The sequence below is a fragment of the Prosopis cineraria genome, unplaced genomic scaffold (genome assembly GCF_029017545.1).
Source record: "Prosopis cineraria cultivar Desert tree isolate PC_DT_omini unplaced genomic scaffold, ASM2901754v1 PC7, whole genome shotgun sequence".
Taxonomy (NCBI): Eukaryota; Viridiplantae; Streptophyta; class Magnoliopsida; order Fabales; family Fabaceae; genus Prosopis; species Prosopis cineraria.
This window is the reverse complement of record NW_026555338.1, coordinates 25,285,502-25,304,950: the sequence shown is the minus strand read 5'-3', so window position 1 is coordinate 25,304,950 and position 19,449 is coordinate 25,285,502. Positions and strand designations below refer to the sequence as shown.

The 19,449-nt window shown below is 33.7% G+C and overlaps 3 protein-coding genes and 1 pseudogene across 3 annotated transcripts; 2 read left to right on the top strand and 2 right to left on the bottom strand.

Moving 5' to 3' along the window:
- The first annotated feature begins 291 nt into the window (after positions 1–291).
- LOC129315890 (uncharacterized) lies at positions 292–4,337 on the top strand. Its single transcript, XM_054960039.1, has 6 exons — positions 292–395; positions 484–559; positions 1,092–1,334; positions 1,529–1,611; positions 1,709–3,092; positions 3,244–4,337. The coding sequence occupies exons 3-6, from the start codon at positions 1,178–1,180 to the stop codon at positions 3,861–3,863; spliced, it is 2,244 nt and encodes a 747-aa protein (XP_054816014.1). The 5' UTR covers positions 292–395; positions 484–559; positions 1,092–1,177; the 3' UTR covers positions 3,864–4,337.
- Positions 4,338–5,433: 1,096 nt separating this feature from the next.
- Positions 5,434–8,333, top strand: LOC129315901 (mitochondrial import inner membrane translocase subunit Tim9-like). Its single transcript, XM_054960054.1, has 3 exons — positions 5,434–5,623; positions 6,570–6,687; positions 7,912–8,333. The coding sequence occupies exons 2-3, from the start codon at positions 6,593–6,595 to the stop codon at positions 8,096–8,098; spliced, it is 282 nt and encodes a 93-aa protein (XP_054816029.1). The 5' UTR covers positions 5,434–5,623; positions 6,570–6,592; the 3' UTR covers positions 8,099–8,333.
- Positions 8,334–12,495: 4,162 nt separating this feature from the next.
- Positions 12,496–14,336, bottom strand: LOC129315900 (60S ribosomal protein L11). Its single transcript, XM_054960052.1, has 5 exons — positions 14,235–14,336; positions 14,045–14,152; positions 13,906–13,948; positions 13,169–13,364; positions 12,496–12,861 (listed from the first exon to the last, which is right to left on the bottom strand). Exons 1-5 carry the CDS (start codon positions 14,235–14,237, stop codon positions 12,663–12,665), a joined length of 549 nt encoding a protein of 182 aa, XP_054816027.1. The 5' UTR covers positions 14,238–14,336; the 3' UTR covers positions 12,496–12,662.
- An 805-nt stretch (positions 14,337–15,141) lies between these two features.
- On the bottom strand, positions 15,142–17,913 carry LOC129315895 (ribosomal RNA small subunit methyltransferase-like; annotated as a pseudogene).
- Positions 17,914–19,449: the final 1,536 nt, after the last annotated feature.

Genomic DNA, 19,449 nt, shown 5'->3' with positions numbered 1-19,449 from the left:
AAATTTTTGAATCGAATCACTTAAGAAACTGATTCACTAGTTCATTGTCATGATTTTCTAACTCAGATTAAATTTTAAGTCCTTATTCTTTTTAAAATGAGCTAAACCCAAGTCTTAAGCATGTACAGAGAATCTATCAACAATCATTTGGTCACTTCAATTCAGTCTATTGAATATTGATCCAAACAGAGTCTAACTGGCAAGGTATCTCTAGCCTCCATATTATTTTAATTATTCATTATAGAAGAATGACTTTACAACCTTATAGCTTGTGTTCTCAGACTTTTGGTCCAAGTAAGCGCCACAATAGACCATAACTGCCTTTGGCGGGTGCTGTGCGCCGAAATGTCTTCGTCCTCCGCGTTCACGCAATCCCACCAGGCACCATCGCTTCTGTAACCATCCTCTTCTTCTTCTTCTTCTGTGTCTGATCTCCACCAACAATTTTTTCTCTCTAACTACTTGTAATAATCTGTGTTTCAGTTGCCGCGCAAGTTGGTACTGACTTTTCTGATCGGCCACTTTGGAGCTCGCCGTTTCTTTGTTGATTACTTTGGAGGTTACAATTCCATTTATTTCTGTCTGTTTCGTTGTTTTTCGTTGAACTGCGTTATGTTATGCTTCATCTTGAGAAGAAACCCCCGCCATGTTTTGATTTCTTGATTAATAAGCTCGTCTATTAATCTCGTTGAAATCCATCATCTATATCTGGTTCAGTCATTCCACTTTTTTGTTTGATGAAATTTCACTTTTAATCTGGTTTTGGTTAATTTTATGTCTCCAATCCTTCATGCTCGGTTCATAAGTTAGCAAACTTCTTTCATCTATGTTCTTTTCGCTTTTGGTCCCCTGATAGTTTTACAAAAATGGCTGTGTGTGTCTATATATCTAAGCCATCTATAGTCCAGTTTAATCAGATTGAAGAACAACTTAAGGGCATTTTCTGTTATGGTTGGTTAAAAAAAATCTGGAATTAAAAAAGAAAAAGTCAAAACGCAAACCCCCAGAATTAGTGTGAGGATTGAGTATTAAGCATTTCTTGGTGCTGTTCTTTTCTTTAACATGTATGCTTTTTCTGCTTCTTTAAACAGGGCTCCGCAGGACAAGGCCTAGTGGAAGGAATTGATTATCACTTGAGTGGTTTTTTACTACAGTTGCAGAATAGCTGCATTAAAAAATGGGAAAGCAATTGGTGTCTTGCAATTCCACTGTTCAATTTCAGAACAACCATGGATGCATGTGGGGTATATTTCATATGCTTGACTATCATCGTTGGCGTAACGTTAAAAAGGTCTTTCCTCACAAAAGGCATTACTTGGGAAGACATGCCAGATGTAAGCACTATTCCACTTCACTTTCTTTTTTCTTTTTTTAGTCATAGTTCCTTGAAAGTTGCTCAATTCTCTACAACTAAGTCTTAATGGAGTCGGCTATACAGATTGCACGATGTCATTATACTCAATTCTCTACTAGTATAAAGAATTAAAGATGTTCAATTCATTCACTCCTCTATATATTACCTCTGCAGATTATAAGAAAAGAAACACTTTGTCCAACCACAGTGATTGTGACGACCAAAGATTTGAGAATGTGGATGTTAAACCCCTACTGGTACTTTGTGATAACTTTCTCAGACTTGAGATGATGATATGAATATTATTTTAGTTAGACAACATGTACTGACTGAATTGAATCTGAAAACTTACAGGTTAGGCAACGTGGCAAAAAAGCGGGTGCTGCTGGCGAGAGTTCTGCCAGAAAAAGCAAAAAAGGATTGCGTATTGAAAATATGTCCGAAGAAGAAAGTTCCAAAGATCAGATCTTAAGCTTACAAAGTAGGCCACAAGATTTTGAGTCTTCTGATAAATCTGCAGTAGAAACTAGTAAACTTGATAGAGACGTTTTCAGTGAGTTTAAGGAGCATGCTGATGTTGTGGAGGTATTCAGAGCAGAAAAAGATTTCCTCCTGAAATTCTTAAAAGATCTGAATGTGGGCGCGAGAAGCTTTCAAAACAAGAAAGCAAGATTGACAAAATCAGGGTCGTTCCCCATAGCAGCATCTTCACAAGTGCGGAACCTTAAATCAACGAGCCTCAAACACAAGCAAACAGAAATATGGGCCTTTCCTAAGGGGGAAAAGCTGCTTTTTGGGACTCAAGCACTAAATTTTTTTGCAAAAGATGATGCTTGTATGAAAGAAGTGTCATTAGTGGGTGATTATGGTCTGGATAGTACTATGAAACAATCAGGGTTTGCTTTGTCAGGGCCTTCAAATGGATTAAATCACAAACATAAAGGGTGGAATCAACTGGTTCTTCATCGTTTCAAAGTTATAAAGCAGAGGATAAAGCATGCTCTTATGGAATTAACCAAAAATGGTTATCATACTTCTCTTGAAGCATTCCGTCGAAGAGTTTCATATGAAAATAGGCTTGGGAAAGAGGCGCCACAACGTTTAGAGGATGGCATGACTGAGATTATAAGCTCAAATGAAATTAAAGCCTCTGATTATGACTCCAACAAGCATGAAATTCCCCTCATAAGAAGAACATCTTCTCTGAATGAGTCACTGGATAGATATACTCAATTATTTGAGAGAAGTTTTGGCAAAGATATCAAGTGGCATGGCTCAATGTTCAAGAGCTTAAAAGTGACAAATGCAGATGACAATCACACAGGTGGTTATGCTCCAAAGTTGACCAAAAGGAACTTGTCTCTCCCTAATATCGAGTCCATAGGCTTCATTCTTCATGAGGCCATTTGCGATGCAAATGATGCAGGGAGTATTCCAGCAAGAACTTCTTTGGATAACAACAAAAAAGAAGAAACTGATATTCTTGTTCATCGAAAATCAGCAAGCCTTCTTGTGAGCAAAGACAAACTACTAGATGATATAATAGAGACTGAAGTTAAGGAAGAGGAGGAAAGCAGTGGGAACGATGTAACTCCCAATCCTTTATCCCATTCAACTGCAGAAAATGAAAGTTCTTGCCAAGAAAATGTGGAAATAGAAACGACAATGGATCATGGCAAGGGTATGATGGATATTCTTGAAGCTAGCTGTGAAGACAAGACAACCGAAAATACAACAGGTAATAAATATATGTTCATGCATCTAAAGATGATTTTTTTTTTTTAAAGATTCCATTCAATTTTATTGATAAATCTGATATCAGATTAAACATGTTTGGTTGGAAGAAAAATTTGGTTAACTTTTCTCCCATTTGATTAACTCATGAACAGGTACTGAAAGAAATATAAGAGGCTCTAGCATGAATGATATGGAGGAAGATTTACCGAAAGTAGAAAGCAGATACTCTTTGCAAGCAAAAGGGACAAACAAGAGCAGTGACAATCATTTCCTGCTCTTGGAATCAGATATAATAAATGATTCAAATTTCAAATATGTGAAGCACATTATTGAACTTTCAGGCTTCATGGAGAATGACCATATCCAAATGTGGCACACAGTGAACCAACCACTAAAGCCATCCTTATGCAAAGAAACAGAATTCTTTGAAGAGATTGACAAGCCCATTGATCATCAGCTTCTTTTTGATATAGTGAACGAGAGTCTGCTTGAAGTATTTGAAGGATCATCGACCTACTTCCCTCGGCCCTTCTCCTTCAACCTCCGCCTTCATCCTACACCGAAGGGTCATCGTCTTCTTAGGGAAGTGTGGAATAGAGTTAACTTGTATCTGAGCTTAATGCCGGAATTAGATCAGACATTAGACGATGTTGTGAGACGAGATTTGGCAAGTAATGTCTGGATGAACCTTCAAAGTGAAGAAGAGTGTGTAGCACTTGAACTAGAGGACATGATTGTGGATGATCTGTTGGATGAAATAATCTTCTGTTGAGGTTTTCATAGATCTAAGCTTCAAATCAAATCTAGCAGCTTGGATTGTTTGAGCATATGATTGTAGCAGCCACAGCATTCATGTGGCACAGTGAGCTTATTAATGTTGCAGCCACATGAATGCTCGCTTATCGCGGAAACGCTTAGAAAGATGCGAATTGGAGTGATCCTGCTTCTGGTCAATTTTAACTGACAAGTGCCAGCATAGATGGGGAAAAAAGGGAGATTCTGTGTTCATGTTCATATTGGTCCGCTGGTCGATGTTCTGTAGAGTTTATTAAGGAGTTCTGTGTGTGATTTGTTTGTAAATACTAAATAATGTATATGATTGCTGGAGTTGAAGAAGTGTTTTAGACTTTTTTTTTTTTTTTAATAGAATACAATAGAGTGGGATGCATAAAAGTTTTATATATTGTTAATTGAGAGAATTTCTTAAAAGAAAATGAAATAGTTTGGAATGACTTTTTTAATACCATTTGTTTTTAGTTATTCTAAATTCTTTTTTACTTCAATTTAGAAAGTCTAGAATGAAATGGTTTGTTATAAATAATATTATTACAAAAAAATTAGAGGAGAAAAATAAATAAAAATATATTTTTTCTAGCATAAACTTTTTTTAAAAAAGTTGTAAAATGTATTTTTTTTTTTAATTTTCCCCCCTTCCTTTTCTTTTCATTCCAAATGGCGCTACTGATTAGTTTTTTTTTTTTTTTTAAAGAATCTCATTTAAAAATTATAAATGTAACACATTTTTAAATAAAACTTAAAGTATTTTGAAATTTCAATATAAAATGTTGAGCTTGAATTAAAATAAATTATCAAAATATCTTTTTATAACACATTGTAAGGTATAACTTTGTTAAACTGTTATCATTACTTATAAAATTAATTATATTATTTATTAATTTTTTTTGTTACTTGCTATATTTAATATATTGCAGCTAATATGATTATTGATTTTTAAGAAGACTTGTTGTTTTCTTCATTTTACTTATTAATTTTTTTATATTACTTGCTAAGTAAAGTCCATATAGCGAGGTAAATATATTATTTCTTAAGTTAAAATTACTTATATTATTTATTAAATGATTTATTTTATTTATTAATTTTTTTATATTATTTGTTTTGCTGGAACATATTATTGAAATAAAGATATTTTAATCATTTTACTTTACAATATTATTTCAATTTAAAAGAAGTATAATTTCACATTATGTTGAATCTAATTTAAAAATATATCGAATCTAAGACCAAGGTTCTAAAATAAAATTCTCCCTCTTAAAAAAAATATTAATTAATAGCTGTTAAAAAAATTTATATTAATAAAAAATTATTTATTATCAAAATTTAAAATTAATACTTGTTGATTTGAATTAGTTTTTTTATTAACAAATATCTATTTAAATTTTAACAACAGTTTATTATAAATTAATAATAATCTATTTTAATTTTTTTATTTAAATTTTAATAATAATTAATTTTCAGAAACATTAAAAATAAAGTTCTCAAGCTCAATTTTTTCTTTTATTTTTAAAATAAACATTCGAAATTTCATGAGCTTAAGTGCTCAACTCAGGCACTCAGTCGCCGTTCTCTCTGTGCGGTTCGTCCATAGCTCACAGCTGTTTCCTCAGTCGTTAACCCCATCCTCGCCGGCGCTACTGTCCGCCGTCCTCGTACCGCTTGTGATTAGTCGTCGTGATAGAGTGGCCTCATCTGTCACCCATCGCCCAGATCCGCATTGCCATCTGGAGAAGAGAGGTAAGGTTCCATTCTGCCATACCCACTGATTTCTCATTCCTTAGATGCTTTTAATAAATAGAATGCTGTACGTTCTATGGTTTCGTGTCATCGTTTAAACCCCTCTATCTTTCTACCTTTATTTATAGTTCTCTAAATTCGAGTTTGTTTTTTTCAAAGTGGTTGGGTGTTTCGCAGTGAGATCTTTTGCTAGAGAATAGGGCGTAACTTACATTGTCTTTTGTTTTTCTCTTTTTAATCATATGCAGTTTTGAGATTGCAATTATTAGTCACCTGCGGGAGCAAGACATGAATAGTAGAGAACATTATTTATATATATGCACATGTATATACTGTCTGCTCAGAAGTTGTTGACTGTAGGCGAGATGCCATATTGGCCTTGGGATGCTCTATTTACGCTTGAATTGTTGGTGTTGCTGTACTTGTTTAGGGACTGGGTTCTTGTGAAAAATAAGGTTATACTTGCTGTTAAAGTGATCTAAACTGACGTTTCTCCCTGGGAAGTAATCAAATGTAAACTTGGCATTAAATTAAATTAAGTCATGAAGCATTGTTCTAAGATCATATTGTATAATTGGTAGACTTGTTTGGACTAAAAATTGATCACTATTCAAATACACAATCAAAAACTGGCTTTAATCTGCGATGCCATTTTTGACTAATCAAAATCAGTATCCATCAGAATTCTAGCTGAATTAAAAAAAAAAATCAAAAGCATAACGAAGCAAAGATTAAGGAACAAAATCTGATGCCTTCTTTTTTCTTTTTTTCCCCTAAGCACGAGGCCCCTCTTGAAGTTTTGGGCTTGACAGGCTTGTATATTTTAAAGTCTGATTGTGCCTCAAGCTTGCTTATTTTAAACTCTTTGATTTAAAAGTCATAAGCTGAATCAAATTCATAATTATGTAGTATAGTATAAGAAAAACTACTAATTTAGGCTTTTCAGTGTGACTCGTTGGTTGACCAAACATGGACAAGAGCATGATAGGAGATCTGGAATCCCTTCCAGAGGAAGATAAGCTCAGAATGGCTGCCATGATTGATCAGCTCCAAATCCGAGACAGGTTCCTCCACTTGTAAAAATACTCTGTGTTTTTACCCCTTACAGTTTCATGTATTTTGTGCTTGCAAGTCCATCCTGCTAATCAAGTTTGTTTGGGCTCTGATGTTCTGTGAAGATGGAATAGCCTTAAAGTTGAAGCCTTTGCCAAATTTTATGGCATAGTTATTGTGCATATATTTGCATCAAAGGTCAGATTTTGACTGGCATTCCAATTCTGGGGCTTCATCGTACTTAGTAATTCATGAGAATCACAAATCTTTTAATTCTTGTGGTTCTCTTCCTGTGAAGCCAGAATGAAGTTCTCCTTAAAACCAGTTCAACAAGTCCATGTTGCACCTGGACGTTTTGGGAACAACATGTTGTTTGTGTCTTTCCTTAGCTGTTATCAACCAGCCTTTTCTAGCATTTGTCTGAAAATTAAATTCTAATCCAATGTGCTTAGCAGTCACCTTTTCGGTGCACGGAAGGTTCAATGACCATCTCAACCTTTGGATTAATTTTTGAATGGTTAGGATTTAACATTTCATAAAATTGAATTTTTTAATTTTTCTAATTATAATCATAAATAAATAAATTTATTTATTTATTTTTCATAATTTCACATTTTAATAATAATTTTAAGAAATACTAAATCCTACCCATCCAAAATTTGATCTAACAATTGAGATGGTAAATGGAGAGGAAGTGGAGAGAAAATAAATGGAGAGAAGCTAAGTCCTAGAATGTACCTTTTAGTTCATGCCTTGTTTCTACAGCACCTCTAATGAAAGGAAGATTAGATATTTAAACTTAGTGCATGTCTGGTATATGGAAAAGTGCTTTCTAGAAAGGAAAGGGGAAATGTACCTTGAAAGAAAATGAGATAGGTGCATTTTTCATTTCCTTTACCAGAAGGAACTTTTCTGTATATCAAACATGCACTTAGTTTACCTCCATTAATGCAGGTGATGGTTTTGGTTCAAGTTTAAACTCCTATATGCTTCTATTTTTAGCACTTTTTTGCTCGTTCATTTCTATGTAGCTTGATTAGACTCGTCTCTATGAGAAGTGTAAGTAGTCAAATTTATGAATAACTAGTATCCATAATGAAACGTAGGGCAATAGTACAAAGGTGCTCTGATTATTTTTGTGCTGCCCTTTTACTCTTTCAATCTCTTGTTTGTTCTTCTTGTTGAACCATTGCTTGGTTTGAGATTGGAATCTGATTCTAATAACTTAATTGCAGTCTAAGAATGTACAATTCACTGGTGGAGAGATGCTTTAATGATTGTGTTGACAACTTCAAGCATAAATCCCTGCATAAGCAAGAGGAAAGCTGTGTTCGAAGGTGTGCAGAGAAGTTTTTAAAACACTCCATGCGTGTTGGCATGAGGTTTGCAGAGCTCAATCAAGGAGCAGCAACACAAGATTGAGAACTGTGATTAGACCAAGTTAGTTTGACCTAATCTGTATTTAGGATCTTGTCAGACATGGATCACAAACAAGCCCCTTCTAAATATACAGAAGTTAAAAACTCAGCCTTGCCTGTGATAAGCTCTTATATTGGTTTTGCTCTTTAGATATGAGGATAGATTGTCGCTATTTGAATCTCTGGGTTGCAATGAGTACTAAAAAATTCGTAATGAATAAATTTTGGTTTTATCATCATTGTGCCTCATTCACGGAGGTTTTAGTTTGTGACATTGATTTGATCATCAGAAGACGTAAGCTAGCTAGTAAAATTCGTTATTATTTGGGTATAACATGATTTTAGGGTTTCCCTGGAAGCTTCAAGGTTTGAGATCATATTGATGAACTATCTTCCTAGGGAATTGTTGCATGTGTTTGTAGTTGAGATCATGGGATTCAATGGGCCCAAGCGACAATCCTAAAATTTGTGAAGATTAGTCAACCTCAGTGTCAGGTACAGCTCCTGTACTCATTGTTGTGGTAAGATCTCAACCGTTTAAATTCAGTTCAGACAGTCTAGATTTAAAATTTGACTTCCAATTCTTGACTAATAAATTTATTTTTAATAGAGTGATACAAGATTATCTTTATTTTCAATTCTTTATCTAATAAAATAAAAATTTATTAGACAATCCAAATTGACGATAGTGATAAGCATTGAAGGCAAATCCGTGTTGTTACTGCTATCGCATGATTTCGAAGATTTTCCTAGAAGAAAGGGGGGAAATTGCCATATAACCTGTAGCCTGAAGTCTCGTAAGATGTGTTCCCATCGAAATGCCCATTCCATTTGATTTTCACTTCCCTGATAGAAATACCAACAAGCACTCGTTACAGTGTCAGATTAAGGACTGGGGTCCAAGAGGACAAGAGTCACCAAGAATTTGATGAGACATAGCTTGAACAGAATCAGATACAGAGTAATAGATTTAGGCTCTTAGCTAAATTTGCTTAGTCAGTCCAGTTGATAATGCTTCCATATACACTATGGTCTTCTTTTTACTTTGTTGTGCAGTGTATATTACATTGATTGATATTGTAGCCTGCCTTTTGACAAAAAGTTTGTTCCTTGTGGTATATTATCTCTATATAATGTGTCCTCTTTTAGTTCCAACTCAAAAATGTTAGCAATATAAAAGATGATGCATATTAAAAAGCATGTCAAGTTACTAGAGTTAGATTTAGCATAAGTAGCTAATCTCTCATAAAGTGATGAACTCAAATTTGAATCTTTGTGTCCTCTTTTAGCTCCAACTCAAAAATATTAGCAATATGCAAGATGTGACATAATAAAAAGCATGTCACGTTACCAATAAGAGTTGAATTTAGTGCATGGAGTTGGGCTCTCAAAACATGACAAACCAAATTTCAGATCTTCATAAAAAGAAATACTTACATTTAATGTCAGATCATATTTTAAATAAAATTGTGTCCAATAAGAGGACATATGTGCACTATATAAAATAAACAAAGAAAGAAACAAAAAGAAAAGAAGGCTCTTAGGTTGATGAGTATGAAAACTGGATCAAAAGTTTCATGAAATACCTTTATATCAACCCAACATAACGCAACACAACACAACTAAACTCTTGGCAATATTTGAAGGTCTCAATTTTTGATGGGATAAAAAAATTACTCAAGTCAATGTTTTCTGCAATTTAATGGAAAGCAATCAATCTCACTTGAAATGAGCATACCCAGAATCATCCCCTTACCAGCAACATCAAAACGATCCAAAATGTTATTTGAGATTGGACTGAGACAGCTTGAAGGAAACATCATATGTAAATACAATATCCTTATCGGCATCAATTTCATGCGGATTTATGACTTGTATGAGGAAGTAATTACTTAACATCCATCAAGATAGAACTAAGAAGGATTGTCGATATGAATGGCAATGAGACTTTTCATTATCATTAAGAATTAAGAATTGAAATATAAAAATTAAAGCCGAGAGATTAAATCAATAAAATTTCTAAATGCAAGGGATTAGAAGTTATTACATCCTTTCTTTCTTTCTTTTTCTCACAATGCTACACCATGACAATTCTCATCAAGGAAAATTGACGTTTTATTAATTAGCAAAAAGTCTCTGCATAGAATTCTTGTGCATGGCTTCCTAGTAGTAGGAAATGATCTACTAACATCCATATTTAACAAAGAGTAGCTTTACAAAATGGTGAAATACTTGTCCTTAATGAAATGCGGCTTAAGCTTGAAATTTATTATTGGAAAAATATATCTGCAAGTCCTTATAGTTTTACTCAATTTTCAATTAAACCCCTGCAATTTATTTTGTTTTAATTGAGTCCTTATAGTTTAATCAATTAAAATTTTTTAATCTCTAAAAGTTAAAGTCCTTAAATTTTTCCTTAAAAAACAAAATTAAAAACTTTCATATTTTTTGTTAGATGATTGTATGACTTTAAAATTAATTACATAATTTTTATTACTCAATTTATATAATTAGGTTATATAATTAGGTTATTTTCTAAATATTTGTTATACAGAAGAAAATTTCATGAAAAAATTAATAAAATGTGAATGGTGTATTAAATCAAATTTTATTTTTTCAATTTTGACTAAAGGTACTAAATTAAATTTTTTAGAAACTCCAAATGTATTTTTGTTTTTTAAAACTTAATAATTTGTTATTAATTTTAACATTCAAGGAATGAAACATATAACAAGATTAAAGTCTACTTTTTTCTAAGTACGTTGGGCATCACATACTCTTAAATGGAGTAACATTTTTCTTGAACTCTCTTTTAGGAGAGCAAAAATACTTTTATGTCAAATTGTCGTTTGGTATGCCATTAGTTGTTGCAGTTTGAGTTGGCTTCCTATATCTGTACATTTGACACTTTGACCATATGAATGATGACCACACATACCAAATAAGCTCTGTCCCCAAGTCACAACCCCACACAATCAGAATAGAATGAAATGAAATTTGCATTGCGTCCAGCATTGGTGACACTTGTTAGTGCCCTCTGAACATTAAAATAATCAAAGATGTTCATGCAAATCTTGGCATTGCAACCCAACTTCCACTCAGGCACTCAACTTCATGCAGAAAAATGTTCAGATGATTGAGAAGAGAGTTTGAAAGAGCAGTCTCCACAAGAGGAATTTGCACCGTTAGTGATGGTGTTTCGATAGTAGCTCCTAGGGCTACACAAAGAATTGGACAAGACTGAACTTTAACCTAATTCGGAGTCTGGTCCTTTTCATGAAAAGGACTAGGTTAGGTAACCCGTAGTCCGGTCTGGTCCTGTGAAAACCCGGAGATTAACAAGACTGGACTTGGTTCATAGGACTGAAAGACTGGTCCTGTTAATCCAATACTCACTTGGCCTTTTTTTCTTTTTTTTCTCTATGTGACCAATAATCTATTTCAACTTAACAAATTCAATTAAGATAATAAAAACACTTATTATAATAAATCCATAATAATTTCTAACACCAAGAAAATAATATTTTAGTTATAGTCCAAACTCCAAATGATTTAAATACATAACTTCAATAAAAAATCAAAAGAAAGACCGAAAATAGACCAAAGGAAAAAAATCAGCAAGAACAGAAGTAATAAAAATCAGCCCACAGACATGTTCCTTCAAAGTTCGAACAGATCAAGATCAGAGTGCAAAGTACAAGGTAAGGGCTAGGGCTTTGGCGCACTGAAAAAATTGAGAATGAGAGTAAAGTTGAGTGAGTGGCTAAGACGCTAAGTACTGTTGAGTAACAGTATTGAGGTTTTTTTTTTTCAATCAGAGTGCAAAATGTAAGACAGGATTAAGACTTTTTTTTACTAAAGCTTATTAATTAATAATTTATAAATTAATTTTAATTATATTAAAATAATTATATAAGACCAAACCGGACCACTTAATTCAGATGCTTGGTCTCTAGTCTGGTCTTACCCGAAAAATCAGTCCTGTCTTTTTGGTCTTTTTGGTCCTATAGGACCAACATTTTACAGGACTGAACAGGATCGGATTTTCATAGATCGGACCGGACCGAACGAGACCACGAGACTTTTGCACAGCCCTAGTAGCTCCTCATGGGCGTTAAGGTGACTTCGCTCGTGGCTGTGGGCACCAACTTATGCAAAATTACCAGTTTTCTTCTGGCATTGTCGCCGGAGATTGGCCAAAATCTTAAGCTCGATGTGGTTTATCCCATCAAAAGGCTACAAACCTGCAGCCTTTGCATTGACACTAACCATCCATTTGGATGAGAGAGAAAAAAATGAAGAGAAAACTAGAAAAAAAAAATATTATCACAAGAAGTAAGTACCTTTTAAGTCACAAGAAGCTTTTATGAAATTAAGAACTAAACGCAAACGAGTGGCATATAGATCAATGGACAATGTAGAACATTCAACTCATAAAGTGTCAACAGCATAATGTAAGTATTGATGGCAAAATCCACCTTGCACTCTAACAGAAAACTAAGAAGCTAGTCCAAGAAACTTCAAACTAAAATAACAAAATTGGAACTCGCTACATTCAATATTGCAGTCTAACCAATGATGTTTTGGGCCTTGTTCAGGATCACTCCTTCGTATTTCACTTGGAACCACTTCATGGCATCCTCTTTTGTGACACGGTGCTGGATCCCAACACGGGACTTGCACCTGCGGCGACGTCCCACACGGTAACCAGGCCGTTCCAGAACAACATAGAAGTCCATTCCATAAATACCAGTAGACGGATCATACCTGAAGCAGAGCCAAATTCCAATACAAAGCGTTAGAGAGAAGAAACCAAATTGAGTTTCCAACACAAGATAAAAGGAATTTTGCACAGCAACAACTAGGCACATACGAACGTAAATTAAATCACCAGAAAACCAAACTTATTGAGACTAAAGCTCAGAGAATTCCATTAAGGAATAACTGACTAGTTGATAAAAACCACAAAATAACACAACCTGTAAAAGGTTTACATTCCATTAAACATACATCGTCGATCAACAGATTAAACAAATTAGTTGATAAGAAAAGAAAAAAAGGCTTTTCAAATTACTTGATCCCTAAATCAATATGCTCCTGGATGCCGAAGCCAAAGCAGCCTGTATCACTGAAGTTTCTTCTCAGCAGTTCATATTCCTTCACCTTCAGACCACTCTCCAAAAGTTGCATTGCCTTGTCACCTCTAACAGTGACATAGCACGCAATCTTTTCATTCCTTCTGATGCCAAAGGAACGAACAGTATACCTTGCTGTTCAAAAGCAGACTAGGAAAATGAGAACTAATCAAGTAAAAAGTGCAGCACGCAATGAACAATACATCCAAGATAACTAATTTCAATCACCGTAGACAGCTGAAATGAAACCAACCATACATCCTTCTTTTGAGGTTTGATTAAGGATACAATATGAACACGGACAAGAAAACAGTCTTCAGGAAACCATTATCAGAAGACATCAATTTTATTAGCACTAGTGGAGTTCTGGATCTAAACAAGGAAACAAGTATATCAAAGGACGAAAAGAACAGGACAAAAATGTGTCACTCGAATACTTACAATGCCCACTTAAGCGTTTTGCTTTAAGGCAGCTTTAGCATTCAAGCAAAACCATATATCAAAATTCTTCAACATTATTGTCAATTATCATTATCAATAAAAAAATACCTGCATTACCAGTAAGTTCAAAAATTTGCGGTCAAACTAAAACAAGATTTCTCAGCCACAAAGAAAATGATAAAGAAAATATCGCAGGACAAAGCCAAGCATAGCATAGCAAGGATAAAAAATTAACCTTTGGAGAAAACTGGGGTCTGGCCACTAAGCTGCTCCAACACCTATTGCAAAAACAGAATGATTCCAAACCAAAAGGTCAATCCGAACCAACAAAGAACGAGGAAGGAGAAGGACCATTTACAATGCGTGATGAATACCTTAGCAGCTCTGGTGAGACGATCTCCACTCTCGCCGACTGAGATATTGAGAACGAGCTTCTGGACCTTGATTTCCCTCATAGGGTTCGCCAGCTTCTTCTCTGAAGCCTGCTCAAGGAGTACCCCAGGTCACTCAAAAGCAGAAATGATTCAGAGTTATAAAACGATGAACAGGAAGATGAATGTGTACCATTGTGGAAGTTTTGCAGCCGCAGAGACGAAGAAAGAGAATGACGCACGGAGGTAAATGGGAGGAAGAGACGGCGCCAGGGTTTTCATAAGAGCTTTGAAATCGAATCGCCTATTTTTTTTTTTGGTGAGAAAAAAATGATCGCTTTTTTTTTAAAAAAAATTAATCTCATAAATTATTTAAATTTAATATATTTCAAATCTTTATTTATAGTATAGTTTAATTTTTTTATTATACTCCAAGCTGAAAAATATTTTTATTTACTGAAGAATCAAGATTTTTTAGTTTGATATTATCAAAAAATTAAAATTATTACTTAAATTTCCACAAAAAAAAACTAAGAGACTAAAACAAAATATAATATAATATTCAGTTATTAAATTAAAACTAAATGACATGAAATGGAAAATACGATAGTTAAATGAAAGATAAAATTAAATTAAAATTAAAAGAATATAAAAGATATGAAATCATAAATATTAAATAATATTAAAAGTTAAAATATAGTGCTATTTTTTTTTTCTTATTATGATCCTTGTGTTACATGTTACATAAAAACTGTGGTTTTGAAGGTTTAATAAGTTCTCTAATATTTAAAAAAGGTGTTTTCGATCATATATTTAAATTAGATAATCTACCTATATGTCTAGAAAATTCGATACTAAAAATTGTTGTTATTATTTTTTTTTTAAAAAGTTCATCTTCAAAGCTTGGTCAATCAGGCTAGTTTGAGCCTGAACCAACCTGACCATTTTTCTCTTTTCTTTTCTTTTTGAGAGGGTTTTTTTTTTTTTTTTGGGGGGGGGGGTGTCAATACACATGCGGTTACGGTAATTAATTCTAATTCTAGTGGAATCGGGTTCGTTTCCTTTTAAAATCAGAGATTAGATGAGCAAAACACAGTTACTTAAAATGGCCACAACAAAACGATCAGTTTAATATAAGAAAATCTGAGAAGGACAACGTTAATTTAAATTGCTATATATTACATCTACATGATCAAAGAGGAACTTGGATATTGCTCATGCTATTTTTATGACACTCAGCTCTCACTCAAGATTCAATTTGAAGAAGAAAGAAATGAGATCAAAATTTTGGGATAGAATTAGACAGAAAATACTACGAAGAATCTAAAATCAGGAGAAGTGTATGCCAGCTTTGTTGAATAAAGAAAGCAAATATAGGAATTCTTGTAGGCTGAGCTTGGATGACCTCTTCTCTTCAAAATCTCCCTCTTTCAGAACACCCATAACCTTGTCCTTAAATTCAGGTTGCCCTGCTTCGGCATCACCGTCACCACCCTCAATTGCCATCTCATCATCTTCATCTAATCCATCATCTATCCCCATGCATCGATCTTCCATGGAGTTTCCAAAACCAGAGAACTCCATTTTCGTATCAGTTTCCTCTGTTAAACCTTCTTCCTGCGCGAGTTTCAGTGATTGCACAGTCTTGTAGTTCTTCTCCAGCAAGGAGATCACATTCTTCTGCCTAAAAATTGAACCAAGTGTCTTGTTCTTTCTGTTGAAACAAATGCGCAAAAATCCATCCCATTCCTTCTGCTTAACTTCGATGCGAGGTTTCCTTGGTTCAATTCGCACTACAGAGGAATCAACCTTCGGGGAGGTCGGAAATTGCTTTCTCCAACTTTGAGGAGGTGGGATACTCAAGCGAGGAGTTGAGTGTTCACGGTAAGGCGACAATAGAGTTTGTCACCAGGTTGAGCAACCAATCTCATGGGAAATTCTCTCTGGAACATAATAATTGCACGCCTAAATGCAGGTTGGTGGTTGAGTAACTTGAACGTGAGCGGCGAAGATATTTGATATGGAATGTTTGCCACACATATGTCAAAATAGGGAAGGTCAGTCTTAAGCACGTCACCTTGAATAACCTAAATCACAGAAAATAGAAAGGAAACAAATATAAGATTCTTAGCCACACCAATTATAAAACAGAAATTATGTCCTGTTCTCGAAAATTTTTATGGTTACAGGTAAGGGGAAAAAAGTGACGAGTTCCTCACATTTAAACATAATTTTCTCTTCTTTTCTTTCTTTCTTTCCGTTTCTTTTTTTGTCTATAATGGGAAATTGCTACTTTCTCTTGAAGCTAAGACTTTTAGGACCTATACCCAAATTCCCTATAGTTAAAGTCAAGGTATAAAACCCAAACGGGTTATTGAACTGGTCAAGATATTGATACAAGGATAAATGATCCAAACCAAAAAAAACCGGGGACAACTCAATCATGAATATTTTTTTAACTTAAAAAATGTTGTTCTAGGCTAGCGAAGTGAGGGAAAAAAACATAAAATCCAACATGGACTGGACCGGTCAGAGGACTGCTTCACCGGTTCACTAGCATGAGTAGTCAACCCAAGTTGGGATTTAATGCCATGGCAAAAACTATAGAGGCCTATTAAACCTGGCTTGATGGGAGACAACATAAGTTTAAGATCATTTGATGCATGCAAGTGTAGAATAACAAATTGCCACCTGTTCCAAAATGACATCAAAAGGAAGGAACATAAATATGTATGTATGGCCGGAATCATGGTTAGATGATTTGGTAAAAGTAAGAACGAAACCGACTGGAAAAGAATTAACAATGACGCTCAGGCATTGTATTAGTGGTAGTGAAGTGACGAATCATGAGCACCGACAACTAGATATCAAAGACTTTTAAACTGTTATAGCTCCAAAAAAAAAAAAAAAAGACCAAACAAATGTTTTGTAGCTCATAAGAAGGAAAACTTATATAGTCATGAAGACTCTAGCTAACTATATCCATGTCTTGAATGGTGTCTGATATCAGAATAGAATTGTATTTGCCTTGTTTTGTCAGGACTATATCCAGCTCTAAACATATAGTCATGAAGCCTCTAGCACACAAAAAAATAAAAAATAAAGAACCGAACAAATGTTTTCTGGCTTTTATTTTTGTACTCTGTATTGCCTTGTTTGACTTTTTTTCCTTTCATCTGAATAGAAGTATCTTCCACCCAAAAAAAATGGTGTCTGACATGCCTTATTCAAGTGCCTATAAATTTTATATTATGCATAGATATCAGGATAAAAATATGGATTTCTACCTCGAGCAACATCAACAGACATGGACAGATTCTAAAAGATCAATCGTATAAACTATTAAGTGACCTATCCACAAATTTCAATCAGGGAAAAGGAAAGCTCTTAGATTCTTACGCCAAACAATGTCATTAAACCAAAGCCTAACATAAAACAACACAATGAATGGTTATAACACAGATAACTCTAACAACAAAGGAAAAAACCTTACCTTAAGGCGGCTGGAGTAAAGGGTACCTTGGAATCATCTTTGAAGCTCGAGAACCATACGATGGTCAATCTCAACGGCAATTACACTCTTCCCAGCTTCTAAGAGCTTCTTTGTAAGATTTCCAGTACCAGGACCGATCTCGAGGATGACATCGGTGCTCTTGATGCCGGATTTCTGGACTATAGAATCGACCAGCAAAGGATTCTTGAGGTTATGCTGACCCTTCGACTTGTGAAACGATATACCTCCTGGGTACGGAGTGAGTTGTTGCTGTGGCTTGCCTTTCTCCTTGTCTTTACCTCCCACCATCGATCGCAGACAGAGAGAGGACCTGCAATGTGGAGATTTGAAGACCGTTGGGGCACAAGAAGGAGGAGGGTTGGGTTGTTAGGCTTTGTTTGGACAACTCGGGGTCACTTATTCAGAACAAACACCAGTATGGAGCACAGAATATGAGGCCTTAGTCCAGCCCAGCCTCGAATTTGTATCTTCCTAGAAAAACAATTGCTCCTTCTGTTCAAAGATATTGCGTATTTAATTGAATCTATATTTAATAAAGTAATAATTTATTTTTAAAATAATCTCATTTTTTTTTTTTTTATAATAATTTACTTTAAAATAAATATTAAATAATTTATTTATTGTGGACATTTTTTAAAAAATTATATTGACTACACATTAAAATATTAAAAATGTCTTACATCTTTTAATATCTAACTATTAAAAAATATCTTATATTTTTTAAAGAAGGAAATATAATTGATTATAATAGGAAGGCACTTGTGAATTATAAAAAAAATTATTTTGATACTAGCACTTCATTTGAATGTATGGAAAAATAGGAGGAAAACAAAAATCAAGAAGAAAATTAGAAAATAATTTTTCCTATGTTTGAATAGATATTTAAGAGAAAATCAACAAAAAATATAATATGTATCAAAAAAAAGAAATTGTAACATATGATTTTTTCCCAAAATTTCTCTCAAGATAGAAAAATTTTGGAGAAAAAACAAGTTTTTAAAATTACTCTAAGTGAGAAAAAAGAAAACGAAGGTCTTATCTTCTTCTTCTTATCATTAAAAATTGTTAAAGCAACAACTTTCTCTTTTTTTTTTTCTGTCTCCTATTCGTTCAATTAATTATTAAAAATGCTACAAGCACAGGTGAAGATTTCATCCTAAAAGGTTAACATGCAGGATGGGAAAATCCTTTGAGCTCATAACAAAATGTGTGATTGATGATATTATATATACATATATCATATTGTACTTAAAGTTTAAGAAATATATAACTATTTTCAAAATAACTATTTTAATGAAATTGTATTGTACATCCCTAATAGCTTTAAGAAATAAGAAGACATGATCCCAAATTTATTCACATCATGGAGGGGCCAGAATTTTTTTTATTTTTTCAAATATATAAATGTATGTATTAGTTGCTGTCATTTTATATGTATTTATTGTTTCACGTGATTGATAATCTTACTTTTAAATACATTTTTATATATTTCAGTATGTGATGTCCTGGCAAATTAAAATTTCTTGGTCTGTCACTAATGTGAAGCCTGTGCCTGGTAATGTCCCCTTTCTTCCTAGTTCATTACAAGGGAAACAAAATACAAGATTTGCTTTATTTCGTATTAATTGTGAGCCACAAGCAAAAATAACACATTTTTGGAATATCATTATTGCCTGATGAATGATAAATGAAATAATATGATGGATTAAAAAATTTACAATTTCCTAAAAAAGAAGAAAAAATGATGCTGAAATTTTAAAAGATTAAATTAATGATAGTAAAATTTTGAAAGAATAAATTAATTATAGTTATATTTCCAATAATTTTTTTAAATAAGTTACAAATATCGATTCAGATAATTGTAAATAAAAATTTCAATTGCAAGTTGCAATTA